This window comes from Vipera berus, assembly GCF_964194415.1.
Source record: "Vipera berus genome assembly, chromosome: 8".
NCBI lineage: Eukaryota > Metazoa > Chordata > Lepidosauria > Squamata > Viperidae > Vipera > Vipera berus.
Genome location: NC_138211.1, coordinates 23,259,446 through 23,277,043, shown reverse-complemented (window position 1 = coordinate 23,277,043; position 17,598 = coordinate 23,259,446). Strand labels below are relative to the sequence as shown.

Here is a 17,598-nt window from a genome sequence, read left to right as displayed (position 1 = left end):
CCCTTTATTGGGCTCTGAAATCCATCACAAGCCATCAACTGGCCGCCTGCGTTGGTTTGTGTCGGCCGGAAAGCCCCGCTTGGTCAACGTAAATGAGCGCAGGCGGGTCCCGGCGCCCGCAGCCTTCTCTCTATCCGCGGGATCGCCCGGGCAGAGGGAGGGCTGCTCCCGGCAGCCTCGGCCCCCGCCATAGGCCGGACTTGTCCGTCACCGCAGGGGGCTCCGGGTTTCCGGAGGCTGAGCCGCTGGCGGCAAATAAAGGCCGGCCGGCCGGCCCTGGAAAAGGGGCGGCAAAGCTGCCCGCACCAGCGGAAGGCTCAGAGAGCAGGCCGCCCGACCTTCGCCTTCTCCCAAGCCCCGGGAGAGGGAGCCGCTGCGTGGCGGGCCGCCTTCGGGACCGGACGACGCTTCTCGGTCGAGGGGCGGAGGCGCTTTCGGGGCCTCCGGAGGGGCTGCCGTGTGGCGCGCCCGCCCACCGTCAGAGGGTGCTGTGGCAATACCGGGGCGCTCTGCTTGTGCGGCTCTCTGGTCGCACCCGACGACCCCACTGCCGCTTCCGGCGCGCGCGGGCGCAGCGAGAGCATGGCGGCGGAGGAGCGGAGCTTTGCCCAGATGGGGCTGGACGCGCGGATCTTGCAGGCAGGCCGGGCGAACGGGCGGGCGGGCGGGATGGCGGCGGCCCCGCTGGGCGCTGGTGCTGACGGGGGCGCTTGCTGCGTGTTCCCGCAGGCGGTGGCCGAGCTGGGCTGGGCCGCACCGACCCCGATCCAGGAGAAGGCGGTCCCGCTGGCGCTGGAGGGCAAGGACCTGCTGGCGCGAGCCAGGACGGGCTCCGGGAAGACGGGCGCCTACGCCCTGCCGCTGCTGCAGCGCTTGCTGGCCGCCAAAGCGGTGAGTGCGCCGCGGCCTTCAGCGCTCCGGGGGGGCGGGGAGGGGGTACCGCCGGGCTCGCCTGACGGGCCGCTTCCCTTCTAGTCGGCGCTGGTGGCGGAGCAGGCGGTGCGGGGCCTGGTGCTGGTGCCCACCAGGGAGCTGGCGCGGCAGGCGCTGCGGATGCTTCAGCGGCTGGCCGCCTACTGCGCTCGGGACGTGCGCGCCGTGGACCTCGCCGGCCCGGAGGACCCGGCCGTCCAGAGGTGAGCAGAGCGCGAGCTCGGGCTTTGCGGACTGGCGCGGAGAGGAAGCCACGCGAATGAAGCTGCCCGCCCGGTCCCTACAGGAAGAGAGACATTAAGCTGCTTAACACAATTCACCTTGCTTTGTGTGTTTTCTGGTACTTAAAGGAAGCCGTATTATCCACACGTAGTCGCAACAGAGAACCAACCCATGAGGGTTCAGCCAAGGGATTTGCTAGTTCCTTTTCAGTCTTACGATACAATTGTCCAGGACATTTAAGTGAAACATAGAATCCATTTGGTGCAATGGTTAAAGGCACCAGGCTAGAAGCTAAGTGACCTTGAGTCCTGCCTTGGCTACAAAGCCAGCTGGGTGATTTTGTGCAGTCCTTGCCTCTTAGCCTTAAGAAGAAGGCAACAGCAAACCATTTCAAAAATACTCCACCAAAACTACAGGGACTTGTCCGGGCAGTCATCAGGGGATGAGACTGATTTGGAGGCACAGAAAAGATACCAGTCTCAAACCTCAGTCCTGCTCCTTCATCTAGCTTTTCACAATTTCATGGTTAAACACATTAAAAAAAGAGTAACTCTGCCTTTTCTTTGTTACCTGATAGCATTTTGGTTCTTCACTGAGCGGCTAATGTACTGATAAAAAAACTGGTCATATCTAAAATTTTCTTCCCTGGCACCTACTTCTGTTCTTGTGTATGTTCTTTAATGGTGAGGAAGTTATCTTTTCATTTTATATATATAATTAGTAGTTAGGCTGCCCCAACACTTACGTTTTTTTTCCTGTTCTTACACCCAATAGCTCAAGCTATTTTTGGAAACCCAATTTTAGTTTGTATCCAAAACAAAACTTAAATGGACCGAAACATGTGTCTCATTTGAACCCCAAACCAGCAGTTTAGCGCTTATAATGTTTTCTAATGTGAGAATGAATTAGAGGCGCATGATCCACTTGCCCTTTCTCAGCCCAGTTTCCTGGGAAGTACCACTGGCCACAGAGAGACAGACCCTTGTTATCTGTCCCTCTGCAGCTCTGAAATGGCAAAGGATTGCAGAGCAATGCCATTTCTCTCTGCCACTACTGGACTTCTAGGGCCCTGGATTGTTCTGTATATTTTCTGTTTTGTGGCCATAATAGAAGACTTCCTTCTTTTCTGCATTAAAGAAATTTTAAGATAAAGATTGCTTTATTTGAAGCCTACTTAACAGAAATAGTTAAAAAAAGTTTGCATGCTGTACCTATGATTGGACAATTAATTATGGCAAACTCAAGCAGATGTACAAGTTTGAAGTATGATCTGTCATTTAATCATTCAAAGTTATGTGGACTTTTAAAGTAGCTTACAACCTTTCTTTGAAGTTACAACTGCCAGTGCCTCCTGGTAGTCGCTTGATCGCATTTTGGATGCTTGGCAAGCAGCTTGTGTTCATGACCAGTTGCAGCATTCTGTGGTCATGTGACTGCGATTTCCAATGTTTTTTGCCATTTTCCAGTAGGAAAAAGTAAAAGCCACCCACTGGATATGCTGGCTTCATTTAATGATCAGGTGATTTCCTTAACCTCCACACTGATTCACTTTAGTCAAAAATTCAAGGCCAGATGCATTGCCTCAACTTATGACTAACAATTTATGATCAAAATTCCAGGATGCATTGTGGTAAGTTGAGGTCTGCCTCATAAAAATAATAACACTTAGACATATACTGCTTCACAGTCCTTTGCAGCACTCTCTAAGCAGCTTATAAAGTAAGCATTTTACCCCCAACAATCTGGGTCCTCATTTTACCGACCTTGGAAAGCTGGAAGGCTGAGTGAACCTTGAGCTGGTGAGGATCAAACCCCTGGCAGTCAGCAGAATTAGCCTGCAGTACTGCATTCTAACCACTGCACCACCATGGCTCATAATAACAATAATAATAGAAATGAGATATAAATTGAAAGCAGTCCACCCAACCAAAAATCAGATTCAGAAGTAGAAAGTTAAATTTGAAAATGTATCAGTTTTGAAAAATAAACAATAAACCTTAATATGGTTTGGATTGATCACATAATTGTGATTAATGTTTAAATATTTTGGGGATCAACAAAATTATCGAATAAAATGTCATCAGGTAATGACTTATCCAAAGAAGGAACAATAATTTCATTTTTGCTCTCTACATGGGTAATTTGAATCTAAAGGCAAAAATATGTAGAAAAATATAGTTAATTTTTAATACTTCAAACATACATTCTTCATTTTTCTCTATATTTTTTATTCATTGTATTTATTATGTGGACTCTGTGTGTGTGTGTGTGTGTATCATATTCTCACCATACAGTAAATAAATTAAGTTTAGTTTGCATTTTACTATTATAATCACAATTCTTAATAAAACAATTATATATAAAAATGTTAGAGGAAAGAGTTCCCATCTGCATGATGCCGCTGGCTTTGAGTGTCCCCAGCACTCTTTCAAAGGGGTGTGCCTGTGATTTCTCCAGCACTTGGTCTTTACCCTCCAGTCTTTTGTCTTGCAGACCCCTCTTGATGGAGAAACCAGATGTGGTGATAGGAACACCATCACGGGTTTTGGCACATCTACAAATGCAAAACTTGAGACTGCAGAATTCATTAGAAATTTTGGTGATAGATGAAGCTGACTTGCTTTTTTCATTTGGCTTTGAGGAAGACTTGAAGAATCTCCTCTGGTGAGTTCTGAATCTGAAGTGCTGTGATTCTGTGGTTCAGCATAATTTCTATTCAGAACTTTAATTACAATGGTAAAAACTAATACAAAGAGAGAGAAAGAGAATAGGAAAAAATAATAAAGAGTATAAGAGAAAATGAAAGAATTGATTTCTCTTTATCCCATCACATAGTTTTCTTCAAAGGTTTTAACATGCCACCTTTGTAAGTCCAATATGAAAAACATTTCCAGGTGATTCTCTTGGTTTATCCTTTTTCATTTTTAAAACTTCAGACACTTTCTTTTGTATATCCAGTAAAGTTTTCTTTCCTAAATCATTTTTTGATTTGTCATTTGTAGTTCCACTTTCAGTACTTTTTCCAGACAGATAAAATTTGTTCCACATCTGTCCTTCATTAATATCCTTTGGACATGTTCTATCCATAGAAGCAGACATCATCGTTAATGATACAGTCATGGCTGAAATTGTTGGCACCCCAGAAATTTTTCCAGAAAATCAAGTATTTCTCACAGAAAAGTATTGCAGGAACACATGTTTTGCTATACACAGGTTTATTCCCTTTGTGTGTATTGGAACACAACAAAAAGAGGAAAAAAAGCAAATTGGACATAATGTCAAACAAAACTCCAAAAATGGGCTGGACAAAATTATTGGCACCCTTTCAAAATTGTGGATAAACAAGATTGTTTCAAGCATGTGATGCTCCTTTAAACTCACCTGGGGCAAGTAACAGGTGTGGGCAATATAAAAATCACACCTGAAAGCAGATAAAAAGGAGAGAAGTTCACTTAGTCTTTGCATTGTGTGTCTGTGTGTGCCACACTAAGCATGGACAACGGAAAGAGAACTGAGGACTTGAGAACCAAAATTGTGGACAAATATCAACAATCTCAAGGTTACAAGTCCATCTCCAGAGATCTAGATTTGCCTTTGTCCACAGTGCGCAACATTATCAAGAAGTTTGCAACCCATGGCACTTTAGCTAATCTCCCTGGTTGTGGACGGGAGAGAAAAATTGATGAAAGGTTGCAACGCAGGATAGTCCGGATGGTGGATAAGCAGCCCCAAACAAGTTCCAAAGGAATGCAAGCTGTCCTGCAGGCTCAGGGAGCATCAGTGTCAGCGCGAACTATCTGTCGACATTTAAATGAAATGAAACGCTATGGCAGGAGACCCAGGAGGACCCCACTGCTGACACAGAGACATAAAAGAGCAAGATTACAGTTTGCCAAAATGTACTTGAGTAAGCCAAAATCCTTCTGGGAAAATGTCTTGTGGACAGATGAGACCAAGATAGAGCTTTTTGGAAAAGCACATCATTCTACTGTTTACCGAAAATGAAATGAGGCCTACAAAGAAAAGAACACAGTACCTACAGTGAAATGTGGAGGTTCAATGATGTTTTGGGGTTGTTTTGCTGCCTCTGACACTGGGTGCCTTGAATGTGTGCAAGGCATGAAATCTGAGGATTACCAAAGGATTTTGGGTCGCACTGTAGAGCCCAGTGTCAGAAAGCTGGGTTTGCGTCTGAGATCTTGGGTCTTCCAGCAGGACAATGACCCCAAACATACGTCAAAAAGCACCCAGAAATGGATGGCAAGAAAGCGCTGGAGAGTTCTGAAGTGGCCAGCAATGAGTCCAGATCTGAATCCCATTGAACACCTGTGGAGAGATCTTAAAATTGCTGTTGGGAAAAGGCGCCCTTCCAATAAGAGAGACCTGGAGCAGTTTGCAAAGGAAGAGTGGTCCAAAATTCCGGGTGAGAGGTGTAAGAAGCTTATTGATGGTTATAGGAAGCGACTGATTTCAGTTATTTTTGTTGTGACTCAGGGCCAGCCTGTGGGTCCGACAGCCGGGTCCGATGTATCGGAGGACTCAGATGTGGGGGAGGAGGGAAACGAACCGGCTGATGATGATTTAGAGGCTTTGCAGAGTCCTCAGCCGGGGACCTCTTCTCAGCTGTGTGAGCCCGAGAGTGCGGAGGATGATGACCCACAGCTGGCCCTGTTCAAGGACGCCCGACGCAGGAGGCAGACGAGCAGGGACAAACAAAGAAAGACTATGGGACTCCTCGGGAGGAGGCACAGGGAGACCACGCCCTGAGCTCTCTATAAAAGAAGTGTTTGGGGAGGGGCTGGTTGCTGAAAGCAACCTTTTCCGCTTGAGAAGACAAGCTCTTGTGTTTTTGTTAACTGCGTAATTAAATCTTGGCAGAAGCCTTTTAGCCTTGGACGCTTTCCAGACTCTTCTTTTGATTAGGGGTGCGAGAAGAGGGCTGGTTCAGAACAGTTTGCTTTCAGCCACCCACCCCTTAATACTACGATGGAGCAGCTTCTTGCCGAGAATGCCCAGCTCAACCAGCAACTCACCTTGCTGGCCACTCAGGTGGCACAACTGCAGGCTCAGGTACATGCTGCCCCCCCACCCAGGAGGAAATGTCAGATAGCTATGCCGGATAAATTTGCTGGTAAACCAGAACTGTTTCCTGCCTTCCTGGGACAATGCCAGCTTTATATCAGCGTGAGAGCAGCTGATTTCCCCACTGACCGAGATAAGGTGGGATTCGTGTTGAGCCTTCTGTCGGGAGATGCAGCTCGTTGGGGCACGCCTCTGTTGGCACAGCCTAGCCCTTTGTTGGATAACTTTGGGGGGTTTTGTGACCATATGCGCCTCATGTACGAGGACCCGATTAAGGCGCAGACCGCCACCCGACGTCTGAAAGCTTTGAGGCAGGGTCTGCGCCCCCTACAGGCCTATATCAGCGATTTCCAGCTGCTTAGCCAGGATTCCGCCTGGAATGAGGCTGCGCTCGTGGATGCCTTTCAGGATGGCTTGTCAGAGGAGATGTTGGATGAGCTGGCCCGCGTGGACATTCCCTCAGACCTGAATGGGCTGATCCATCTTTGTCTGCGGATCGATGCCCGGCTGCAGCAGCGTAAGAGTCGCCGTGCCACCCCACAGACCCCTGCCGCCCCTGTTGTGCGTGAGCCCCCAGTCCAGAGGGAGGAGCCAATGGAGCTGGGTGCCGCCAGGTCCCGTCTATCGGTGACGGAAATGGACAGACGACGATCGGAGGGGTTGTGTTTTTACTGTGGGGACCCTGGACATTTGGCTGCTTCTTGCCCGAAGAAGCGTCAGCGGGCGTCAGTGACCAAGCCTGCCCCGAGAAAGTCCCCTGCTTTGCTATCGGGAAACAGCCCGAGCCCGATCTAGACGGTGTGAAAGATCGGGCGACCCACAACGATCACGCCGAGCGACGCCGTTCCGACGGTGCCTGTGAACCTCCACGGCATTTGATTTTGGAGGCACGACTGATCCTTCCTGGCAAGCCAGAGGGGATTCCGGTCCATGCCTTAATTGACTCTGGGGCTACCACTAACTTTATGGATTCGGCCTTTGTGGCCAAATGGGCTGTTCCCCAGTGTCCGGTGGATCCGCCCATGCTTGTGGAGACTATCGATGGTCGAGTGCTCCTGTCCGGGCCTATCACGGCCGCCACGCAACCCGTGTGTATGGCCATCAGTACCCATGTGGAGGCCATTCAGTTCTACGTCACTTCGGAACTGCACTTCCCCGTGGTCTTGGGATTGGCGTGGCTCCGGGCGCATGATCCACAAATCTATTGGTCTCAGAACTTGGTCACCTTCCCAAGTTTGCAGTGCGTGGACCACACCCGCCATATCTGTGCCGGCCAGGTGGAGGGTTCCCCAGGGGTTTCCTTGCCTCCCGAACTGTCCGACTTTGCTGACGTGTTCAGTGAGTCAGAGGCGGACCAATTACCCCCGCACAGGCCCTACGACTGCTCCATTGACCTAGTCCCTGATGCGCCTCTCCCAGTGGGGCGTTTGTACTCCATGTCGGAGCCCGAGTTGGCTGCATTGCGGGACTTCCTGACAAAGAACTTGGCTCGTGGATTCATCCGGCCCTCGTCCTCGCCAGTGTCTGCGCCCGTGCTCTTCGTCAAAAAGAAGTCGGGCGAGTTACGGCTTTGCTGTGACTACCGGAAACTCAACGCCATCACGGTGCGTAACCGCTACCCGCTGCCCCTCATCCCCGAGCTCTTGGACCGACTCCGGGAGGCTAAGATCTTCACGAAACTGGACCTGCGTGGAGCTTACAACCTCGTCAGGGTTCGGCCGGGTGATGAGTGGAAGACGGCGTTTGGTACTCGCTATGGACATTTCGAGTACACGGTGATGCCGTTTGGCCTGACCAACGCCCCCGCTGTGTTTCAGCATTTTATGAACGACATCTTTCGGGATCTGTTGGACCAGTTTGTTGTGATTTACCTGGACGACATCCTGATTTACTCCCCGTCGCGTGAAGCGCATCATCAGCATCTCCGTCAGGTCCTGCAGCGCCTCCGGAAACATCGGCTGTTTGCCAAGTTGGAGAAGTGCCAGTTCTACCAGGTGACCATTGATTTCTTGGGCCACCGCATTTCTCCTGAGGGCATCGCCATGGAACCGAGTAAAGTTGAGTCGTTGCAGAGTTGGCAACCCCCGCGTCGCGTGAAGGATGTTCAGCGACTTCTTGGATTTGCCAACTACTATCGGACATTCATCCCTGGCTTTGCTGCCTTGACAGCCCCCCTCACCCGGCTCCTGCAGAAGAAGACTCGGTTCCAGTGGAACGCCCCCGAACAACAGGCGTTCCAAGCTTTGAAGGACGCCTTCATGAAGGAGCCCATCTTGAAGCATCCTGACCCGCAACGGCCGTTTGTCGTGGAGGCGGACGCCTCCGACATTGCCATTGGGGCCGTGTTACTCCAGGCAGCGACGCCCAACGGTACCCTTTTCCCTTGCGCGTATCACTCTCGGAAATTGAACCCCTCGGAGCGCAACTATACCATCTGGGAGAAGGAGCTGCTGGCCATCAAGGCAGCGTTCGAGGCTTGGAGGCATCATCTGGAGGGGGCGCGGCATCAGATCGAGGTCCGGACGGACCACAAGAATCTGGAAAGCCTGCAGACCGCTCGGAATTTGAACCAACGCCAGATCCGGTGGTCCCTCTTCTTTGCGAGGTTTGACTTCCGGGTGCGGTACATACCAAGCGGGCACAACCAGAGAGCGGATGCTCTGTCCAGGAAGCCCGAGTACACCCGAGTGGAAGACAAGCTTCCGCCCAGGACCGTGATCCCCGTCGAGTCTTTTGCTGCGGTGCGGGAGCCGGTGGATATACGGGCTCGGATCCGGGAGGCGCAGCAGCAGGAGGCGTGGGTGGCTCAGCGGAAGGAAGAGGTGGGGCCAGATTCGCCTTGGTCGGTCACGGATGGACTCCTGTATTATCGTGACCGGCTCTATGTTCCAGGAGGGCCACTCAGGGGACTCGTCCTCAGCCAATGTCATGATAACCCGGCTGCGGGGCATTTTGGCCTGTTCAAGACTCTGAACCTGGTCTCCCGTACATTCTGGTGGCCCCGAGTCCGACACGATGTCCAGTCTTATGTCACCTCCTGCGTCCCATGCAGGCAGGCCAAGTCAGCGACAGGGGCCCCGCCTGGTTTACTGCAGCCTTTGCCAACGCCCAAGAGACCCTGGGGGGCTGTGTCCATGGACTTTCTGACGGATCTACCCCCATCCTCCGGCTTCACGACAGTGTTTGTGGTGGTGGACATGCTGACCAAGATGGCGCACTTCATCCCCTGTCGCGGCTTACCGTCAGCTCGCGCCACTAGTCGCATGTTCATCCAACAGGTGTTCCGGCTGCACGGCCTTCCCGATAGGGTCGTCTCTGATAGGGGGGCCCAGTTTACAGCCCGCTTCTGGCAGGAGTTGATGCGGGTGTTGGACATTAAGGTTTGCCTCTCGTCCGCGCATCATCCTCAGACCGACGGGGGTACCGAGAAGGTCATCGGCATCTTAGAGCAGTATCTGCGCTGCTATGTTAACCTGCAGCAGGACAATTGGGTGGACTATTTGGCCATAGCCGAGTTTGCCTTTAACAACTCGCAGCACACCTCCACGCAGATGACACCGTTCTTGGCCAACGTGGGTTATCACCCTCGGTTTTTCCCCCTTTCTCCCGTGGACTCACCGGAGCCGGCAGCGAACGAATTCATGGCGGAGTTACAGGCGATCCATCGGTTGGTGCGACGGCAGCTGGAGAAGGCCAAGGCCGACTACAAGAGGTTCGCCGATCGGTCGAGAAGGGATACGCCTCCACTATCGGTGGGGGATCGGGTCTGGCTGTCCACCAGGAACCTACCATCCACTCGGCCGGCGAGGAAGCTGGACCACCGTTACCTTGGACCGTTCCCAGTCGAGGCCGTCATCAACCCGGTCGCCTATCGTTTAACTCTGCCACGTTCCCTGCGCGTGCACCCCGTCTTCCATCGGTCCTTGTTGGTCCCCGAACAACCGGCCTGTCCACTTCGCCAAGCGGAACCTCCTCCATCAGGAACTCGTGATGGAGGCAGCACCCCCGAGTACGAGGTCGCCAGCATCAGGGATTCCCGCTGGCTGAAAGGTCGCTTCCAGTACCTGATCGAGTGGAAAGGGTACGGGCCGGAGGACTTCACATGGGAAGACGCGACCGCCGTTCATGCCCCTGCGTTGGTGACTGCTTTTCACGAACAGTTCCCATCCCGACCGCATCCGGATCGGCAGACCCGGGGGAAGGGCCCTGCGGTGCGGGATAGTGTTGTGACTCAGGGCCAGCCTGTGGGTCCGACAGCCGGGTCCGATGTATCGGAGGACTCAGATGTGGGGGAGGAGGGAAACGAACCGGCTGATGATGATTTAGAGGCTTTGCAGAGTCCTCAGCCGGGGACCTCTTCTCAGCTGTGTGAGCCCGAGAGTGCGGAGGATGATGACCCACAGCTGGCCCTGTTCAAGGACGCCCGACGCAGGAGGCAGACGAGCAGGGACAAACAAAGAAAGACTATGGGACTCCTCGGGAGGAGGCACAGGGAGACCACGCCCTGAGCTCTCTATAAAAGAAGTGTTTGGGGAGGGGCTGGTTGCTGAAAGCAACCTTTTCCGCTTGAGAAGACAAGCTCTTGTGTTTTTGTTAACTGCGTAATTAAATCTTGGCAGAAGCCTTTTAGCCTTGGACGCTTTCCAGACTCTTCTTTTGATTAGGGGTGCGAGAAGAGGGCTGGTTCAGAACAATTTTTTCAAAAGGGTGTGTAACCAAATATTAAGTTAAGGGTGCCAATAATTTTGTCCAGCCCATTTTTGGAGTTTTGTTTGACATTATGTCCAATTTGCTTTTTTTCCTCACTTTTTTTGTTGTGTTCCAATACACACAAAGGGAATAAACCTGTGTATAGCAAAACATGTGTTCCTGCAATACTTTTCTGTGAGAAATACTTGATTTTCTGGAAAAATTTCTGGGGTGCCAACAATTTCGGCCATGACTGTATTAATCATTATTAATGTAATTACTAATTTCTGGCTCATTTTTCAGAGGTCTCCTTTAATGTTTCCAGTATTATAATGCTTTTTGTCATTTTGTAAGCCCAAATATGAACAGACACTATGAACAGGTTTATGTTTTCTTTCCTTCTTCTTAGAGTTTTTAGTCCCCTCTACCATCCAGTTTCTAAAATTATAAAGTAACATCTTTGTTATGACTTTGTAGTAGCTAGGATAGCCACAATAAATCTGTGTCCCATGAGGAGCAATTTATTTTTTATAGTTAATTCCAAAATCTTATTTAGTTTTTTGCTATTTATTTCAAATTCTTTAACTTCTTATGCTTAAAATTAAATTTTCGTTTATGCAGAGCTGAAGATAAAACTCATTTGATGATTATTTTAAACGTCATTCCGAAAGTCTCTAATAGCTTTAAGATGGTTTCGTACACTGATTAGAAAGTGAGGTTTACAAACTTGGTCTTCTTTAAAAGGACCCACTGCAGTTGTGAGCAATGTGGCAGATTCCTTGTCTCCCAGTGTTCAAACCTTTGGAAAACTGCTGTCCTATAGTGAGGAGCAGCTGTCTGGAGCACATGTGGGCAATCTCCTGCCCTCTTTTTATCTGTAAGGTTTCCTAGGAACTGGTCTGCTTCCCAGTTCCTTGGTCTTTACCACAGATCTTGGTTCTGCTTTTGCAGAGAAGTCTTCAGTTCATCATACTTGCCCTGAAACTTCCAAAAGTCTGTGGTTCTGATTTAGAAGATTCAGAAGAACACTGGATGGATTTAGGCATGTTCAAGTTTCCATCAATACTGTTGTTTGTATTTATTTAGCTCACAGCTTGAGGCCTCGGTACTAAAAGCTGGATTTATTTTAAAACATTATGGGGACAAAAAAATTTAAATATGGTTATTGGTTGTGATAATTTTCAAATGATCAACTTTTAATAGGCTGGTTGGAAGGCAACACTCAGCTTTAATTTACTCCCTGCCTAATTTTGTTGCTTGCATTACAAAGAGGGGATTGTACTCAATTCTTGTTGGGTTTTTTTGGAGGAATTCTTGAAGTATAACGAACTCTAGAACAGGAGATATTTTATTTTGACTTTGAAGCATTTGAAACATTTATTTCAAACCTGGAATGTTTTGATCTCAAAAAACGTGGCATATTGTTATTGGGGAAAAGGTGGAGAAATAGCTCCATTGTGATAACATTAAGGCTTTTATGTGATTTATTATTTTATGCAAGAATAGTTGCACTAAACTATTCTGCGGCCGTTGTCTCAGAGGCATTTCATTCTCTTCTGTGGGTGGGGCATGGCGCGCTTTGGGTTTGATCTGCCAACCCATTCATTCGTATAGCTGATGCAGTCTTGTTTCTCTGCAGCCATTTGCCCAAGATCTACCAGACCTTCATTATGTCAGCTACCTTCAATGAGGACGTGCAGACACTGAAGGAGCTGGTGCTGCACAACGCTGTAAGGAATGGGTTGGCTTGGTACTTGCCTGACTTAACAGGTGTTGTACTGCAGTTTGCCAGCCTTGAGTTGGGTTTGGCTTTTGCCCAGCTGTGGTGGCATGGAGCCTGGAAGAAGCCACCTGCTGCGTTCTTGTGGTTGTCTAATAAGCAGATGTTCATGCTTCTCTTATGCAGGTGACTCTCAGGCTGCAAGAATCACCATTGCCAGATAGCTCCCAGCTGAGCCAGTTCCAGATCCAGTGCGAGACCGAAGAGGACAAATTCTTGCTGCTCTATGCCCTCCTAAAGCTTTCCCTGGTGCGGGGAAAAGTTCTCCTCTTTGTCCGCAGGATTGACCGCTGCTACCGCCTCAAACTTTTCCTGGAGCAGTTTGGGATCGCTGCCTGTGTCCTCAATTCAGAGCTCCCCGCTCAGTCCCGGTGAGCCTCCACAGATGAGTTTGGGGTTGGGTGAGGAAAGGCTGCTGGCAGAAATGGCCGATATTTGCTGGATAGGGTGCAGCTGTGTTCCCAGGAAATACCCTGTTTGCTCACTCCGCTTCGGATGCTTCTGGATTGAAAGGATTGCCCAGCCATAAGATGTTGCCCGGAGGACGCTTGAATGTGTTAACAGAAGCATTCTTCGGTTTAGGGTTAGAGGACTTCATGACAGCACGACAGAACACAATGAATGTTGCTAGTTTCTGGGCAAGATCTGTTTAGCTTGTATTTTATATTTTACATTTTGTGTCATATAGTATGCCTTATTTTAATTGTGATGCTTCTGACATGAATCAACAAACAGCATGCTTCCAGCTGCTGGGAAGTGGGGAGGCTTGATGATCTCAGGGATTTGGAAAGAACCCACTAATCCTAACCCACAAAGTTCCTGGTCTAATAATCTACCAGATTCCACATCATCAGCCAGTTCAATCGGGGCATCTACAGTTACATCATTGCGACAGATGAGCAGGACCTGGCAGAACCAGAGGGGACCAGCAGGAAAAGGAAGAAGGGCACCAAAGGAGAAAAGTGAGTTTTGCTCCCCTCGGAATTCTTCACATTCTTCATATGCAAGTGTGGATTCAAGAGGCCTCAGGTTTTCCTCTTTGTCTTGATAGCCAGGCAATAGTAGCCTCCTTGGACTTCGTCTCCATCTGTCTTTCTGCTTTGCCTTTCAGGGGCAAAGATCAGGAATACGGGGTCTCCCGAGGCATCGATTTCCACAATGTGTCCGCGGTCTTCAACTTTGATTTCCCTCCCTCCTTTGAATCCTACATCCACCGAGCAGGCAGGTCAGTGGCAGCAGCGTCCATCTTTTGCAGAAATGTGGCAATGCAGGAATGCCCAGCTCCTCTCAAGGCTCTGGCCTAGTGTGCCAAACGTGTGCAGTTTTAGTAATGAATCTGGCACGAAACTTGGCTTCTGGGTTACTTTGAAAAGGCACATTCTGCTGCTTTTGGAACCTGTTGAGGTTTTTTTTAACGTGGAGCGGAGAATGCTTCCATGTTCCACACAACTCTGTTTCCTTAGAAGCATTTCTCTGCCCACTTCCCACTAAGATCTTGCCATGTACTTTCCCCAGGATGATAAATAATCCAGCAAGAACTCATATTCCTTGTTCTGGGTACAGGTTTCTGGTTTTATTTGAAAAATCCAAAAAATCTGCTTCTGCTTAACACAGGTTTACCATAGATCTGTTTTGCTCTTCCTATAACTAAAATGTGGGTGTAATGCAGCTTTTCAAATTCTCCTGAGTATTTGAGCCTCAGAGAGAGAGGAGGACTAGATACACCCAGATCTTAATTGTCTTTGAAGAGGATTAAACAGCAAAAAATTGCAAATAAGGTAAAAACTTCTGAAATCCCCAAAGGTTTACTTGGGAACAAAGTAAGCGCAAGTGCTGTGCTTGGAAGTTGCACAGGCAGACCAGGTGCTGGTGCTCTCAAGGAAGTTCAGCTGCTCTCCTGCCCGTTTTTTGAAAAGAGGCAACTGCCATCCTAGCCTCCCTCTGCAACTCACCTGTCATTTCCTGAGGCACAAGGGTTCCTCTTGCTGTTTTTTGAAGCCCTTGTTTGCCCATGGTGTTGGTGTGTCAGCTGTTGACTCTCTTTTGCAGGACAGCTCGTGTTCACAACCCAGGCACCGTCCTGACCTTTGTCTTGCCCTCTGAGAGGCTTCTGCTTGCCAAGATTGAAGAGGTGCTTACGGCCGGTGGGTGAGGGAAGAGCTTGGGGGACAGGGAAGAGGGTGGGTGTCCCCCAAGGCTCTGGAGAAATCAGCCAGAGCACTGAGGGCCAGGTCTCTTGGTGTCTTCCTCCCTGGCCAGCTTTGGGGTCACAGTGTGTTGTGAGCAATGCATGCCTTTCCCCCAGACCCATTTCTTTGTTTGGTCCCTTAGAGAGCGCAAGCAAGTACACCTTGACACCCTACCAGTTCCAGATGGGGGAGATCGAGGGACTCCGCTACCGCTGTCAGGTAATAACAGTTATGCATGGAGGAGACCAACATGGGTCCTCGGGAAAGACATGGCTGCATTGAAAAGCAGCTGCTGTTCTCACCTACATAATTGTAAGCAAGAGCTGCATTGCCATTGCTGTCTCCTGGGGAAAAACGGAAGCTGGGGCATTTGCTGAGAATCGTGAGCATTGAATCTTTGCCATCAGGGTTCCAAGAGAAACTTTCTGGAAAAGAAAGTTATTTTCTGTAGCAAGTGACTATGATCAAGCATTGGAGGGAATCCAGGCCAAATATAGTAGAACAGAGAGACACGATAGAACATTCCGGAGGCCTTTATGCAGAGTCTGAGCAAAATCAGTGGATGATTTAGGGCAGGGATAGGCAACCTTGGCTCTTTTATGACTTGTGGACTTCCATAATTCCTGAAACACAAGTCGTAAAAGAGCCAAGGTTGCCTACCCCTGATTTAAGGCATGAAGCAAGCACTGCATTATTAAGCCTCTAGCACTTTCTCTCCCTCCTCTCCTTCCTCCCCCCCCCCCCCCCCCGTCCTCAGGATGCCATGCGGTCAGTCACCAAGCAGGCTATCAAAGAAGCTCAACTCCGTGAAATCAAAGAAGAATTGCTCAACTCAGAGAAGCTCAAGGTATCCTGTTTGGGATAGAGAAGCTGGCCCCAATCCTCCCTGCTCCCTTCTCCTTCCCAGTAGTCGCATCTGTACAGTTCTGTGCTTGATGGAGGCTGATCAGCCCATTGGCTTTTTCTCTCAGACATACTTTGAAGACAATCCTCGGGATCTGAATTTGCTGCGCCATGACAAGCCCCTTCACCCGGCAATTGTTAAGCCTCACCTGCGCAATGTCCCAGAATACTTGGGTAGGCATCTCCCTCCCCTGTTGGGAGGGAAAGAAAAGATCTCCCCGCATTTAGGAAAGACTTGGCACTTCCCCTCTTTCTAGTATATATGTGCGTTTCTCTTTTTAAATGGGTTTTTCACCTTTGGGATTTTTGATAGAAGTATTCACTGGGTTCCCAAGGATGTTGAAACCCATTGGTGTGATGTGCAGGGTCTGAACAAAATGGGGTGGGGAGGTCTGCCTTTCTGGAATCTGACAGGCTGTTCCTCTTGTAGTGCCTCACGGTCTCCGGCCAGCAGTTCCACCTCTCACTGGGAAACGCAAGCGTCGGAAATGCTCGGCCTTCAGTAGCCAGGTGGGTGTTCTTCTCTGCTAACACCTCCCCCCCCCCCCGTTCCCAGGAGAGCAACTCCACGGGCTGAGCCTGGTAGCTCAGGGCTTGGCCGGAGCTCTCTCAGCCATGTGCCTCAGGTTGTCCTGAGGGGGCTAATGCCACGACCCCCTTTGCAGAGCCAGCGGAACCCCTTGCACAGTTTCAAGAACACCAAGAAGAAATCGCGGACCTAGGCAAAGCTCAAATAAGCCTCTGGAGACCTTGGTTCCTACCAGCTGCAGAACGAGTGGAAGTTATCAAGAGTCTGGTTTTCATTTCCCAGATGTCAGAAGTGCAATAAAACTGCCCTCTCCTGTTTTCAGTTTTTTTATTTTATTTATTTATTTATTTATTAATTTAATTTGTATACCGCCCTTCTCCCTAGGGACTCAGGGCAGTGAACAGGGCAATACATAAAAACTAGATACAAAAATTAAAATTATTAAAACATGATTAAACAATGCCCATAAATTAATACAAATTTAAAATTAAAGTCGTTTATAAAAATCCCACCCCGTCCCATCAGGCCAGGCCAGCTTGTTTAAAGAGATAAGTTTTAAGATCGCGCCGGAAGGAGCGGAGATCGGGCGCCATCCGGAGCTCAACCGGAAGATGGTTCCATAAATCCGGTGCACCCACAGAGAACGCTCTCCCCCTGGGGGCCACCAGTCGGCATTCTTTGACCGGTGGCACCCTGAGGAGGCCCTCTCTGTGGGAGCGTACTGGGCGGAGGGAAGTTGACGCTGGCTGCAGGTGCTCCCCAAGGTATTCTGGACCCATGCCATGAAGGGCTTTGTAGGTCATTACCAACACCTTGAACCTCACCCGGAAGACAACTGGTAACCAATGCAGCTCGCGGAGTAAAGGTGTGACATGGGAGTATCGGGAGACTCCCAGTACAACTCTCGCGGCTGCATTCTGTACCAGTTGGAGCCTCCGAGTGGTCTTCAAGGGTAGCCCCATGTAGAGAGCGTTGCAGTAATCAAGACGAGAGGTCACGAGCGCATGAGTGACCGTACGCAAGGCATCCCGGTCTAGATAGGGCCGCAACTGGCGCACCAGGCGAACCTGGGCGAAGGCCCCCCTAGTCACAGCTACAATATGGTCTTCTAAGGAGAGTTGTGAATCTAGGAGGACTCCCAAGTTGCGAGCCCTATCTACAGGAGATAATGACTCACCCCCCATAATGAGGGGTGGGATATCCTGAATATCCCGAGATGCCGGTACGCACAGCCACTCAGTCTTGTCAGGGTTGAGTCGAAGCCTGTTCCT

At 49.7% G+C, this 17,598-nt stretch overlaps 1 protein-coding gene across 1 annotated transcript; it reads left to right on the top strand.

Moving 5' to 3' along the window:
* The first annotated feature begins 483 nt into the window (after window positions 1-483).
* Window positions 484-16,644, top strand: DDX56 (DEAD-box helicase 56). Its single transcript, XM_081333590.1, has 14 exons — window positions 484-639; window positions 730-891; window positions 976-1,136; window positions 3,649-3,819; window positions 12,566-12,656; window positions 12,833-13,077; window positions 13,546-13,668; window positions 13,818-13,931; window positions 14,756-14,850; window positions 15,038-15,114; window positions 15,653-15,742; window positions 15,867-15,972; window positions 16,229-16,308; window positions 16,464-16,644. The coding sequence occupies exons 1-14, from the start codon at window positions 583-585 to the stop codon at window positions 16,518-16,520; spliced, it is 1,629 nt and encodes a 542-aa protein (XP_081189716.1). The 5' UTR covers window positions 484-582; the 3' UTR covers window positions 16,521-16,644.
* The last annotated feature ends 954 nt before the right edge of the window (window positions 16,645-17,598 follow it).

Bases quoted from the DNA above. Each gene is read 5' to 3' on its own strand.
- DDX56 (XM_081333590.1), top strand. From the start codon at position 583: ATGGCGGCGGAGGAGCGGAGCTTTGCCCAGATGGGGCTGGACGCGCGG. The intron at 3,820-12,565 runs GTGAGTTCTGAA...GTTTCTCTGCAG, and splicing joins GACTTGAAGAATCTCCTCTG to CCATTTGCCCAAGATCTACC. The intron at 13,078-13,545 runs GTGAGCCTCCAC...ATAATCTACCAG, and splicing joins GAGCTCCCCGCTCAGTCCCG to ATTCCACATCATCAGCCAGT.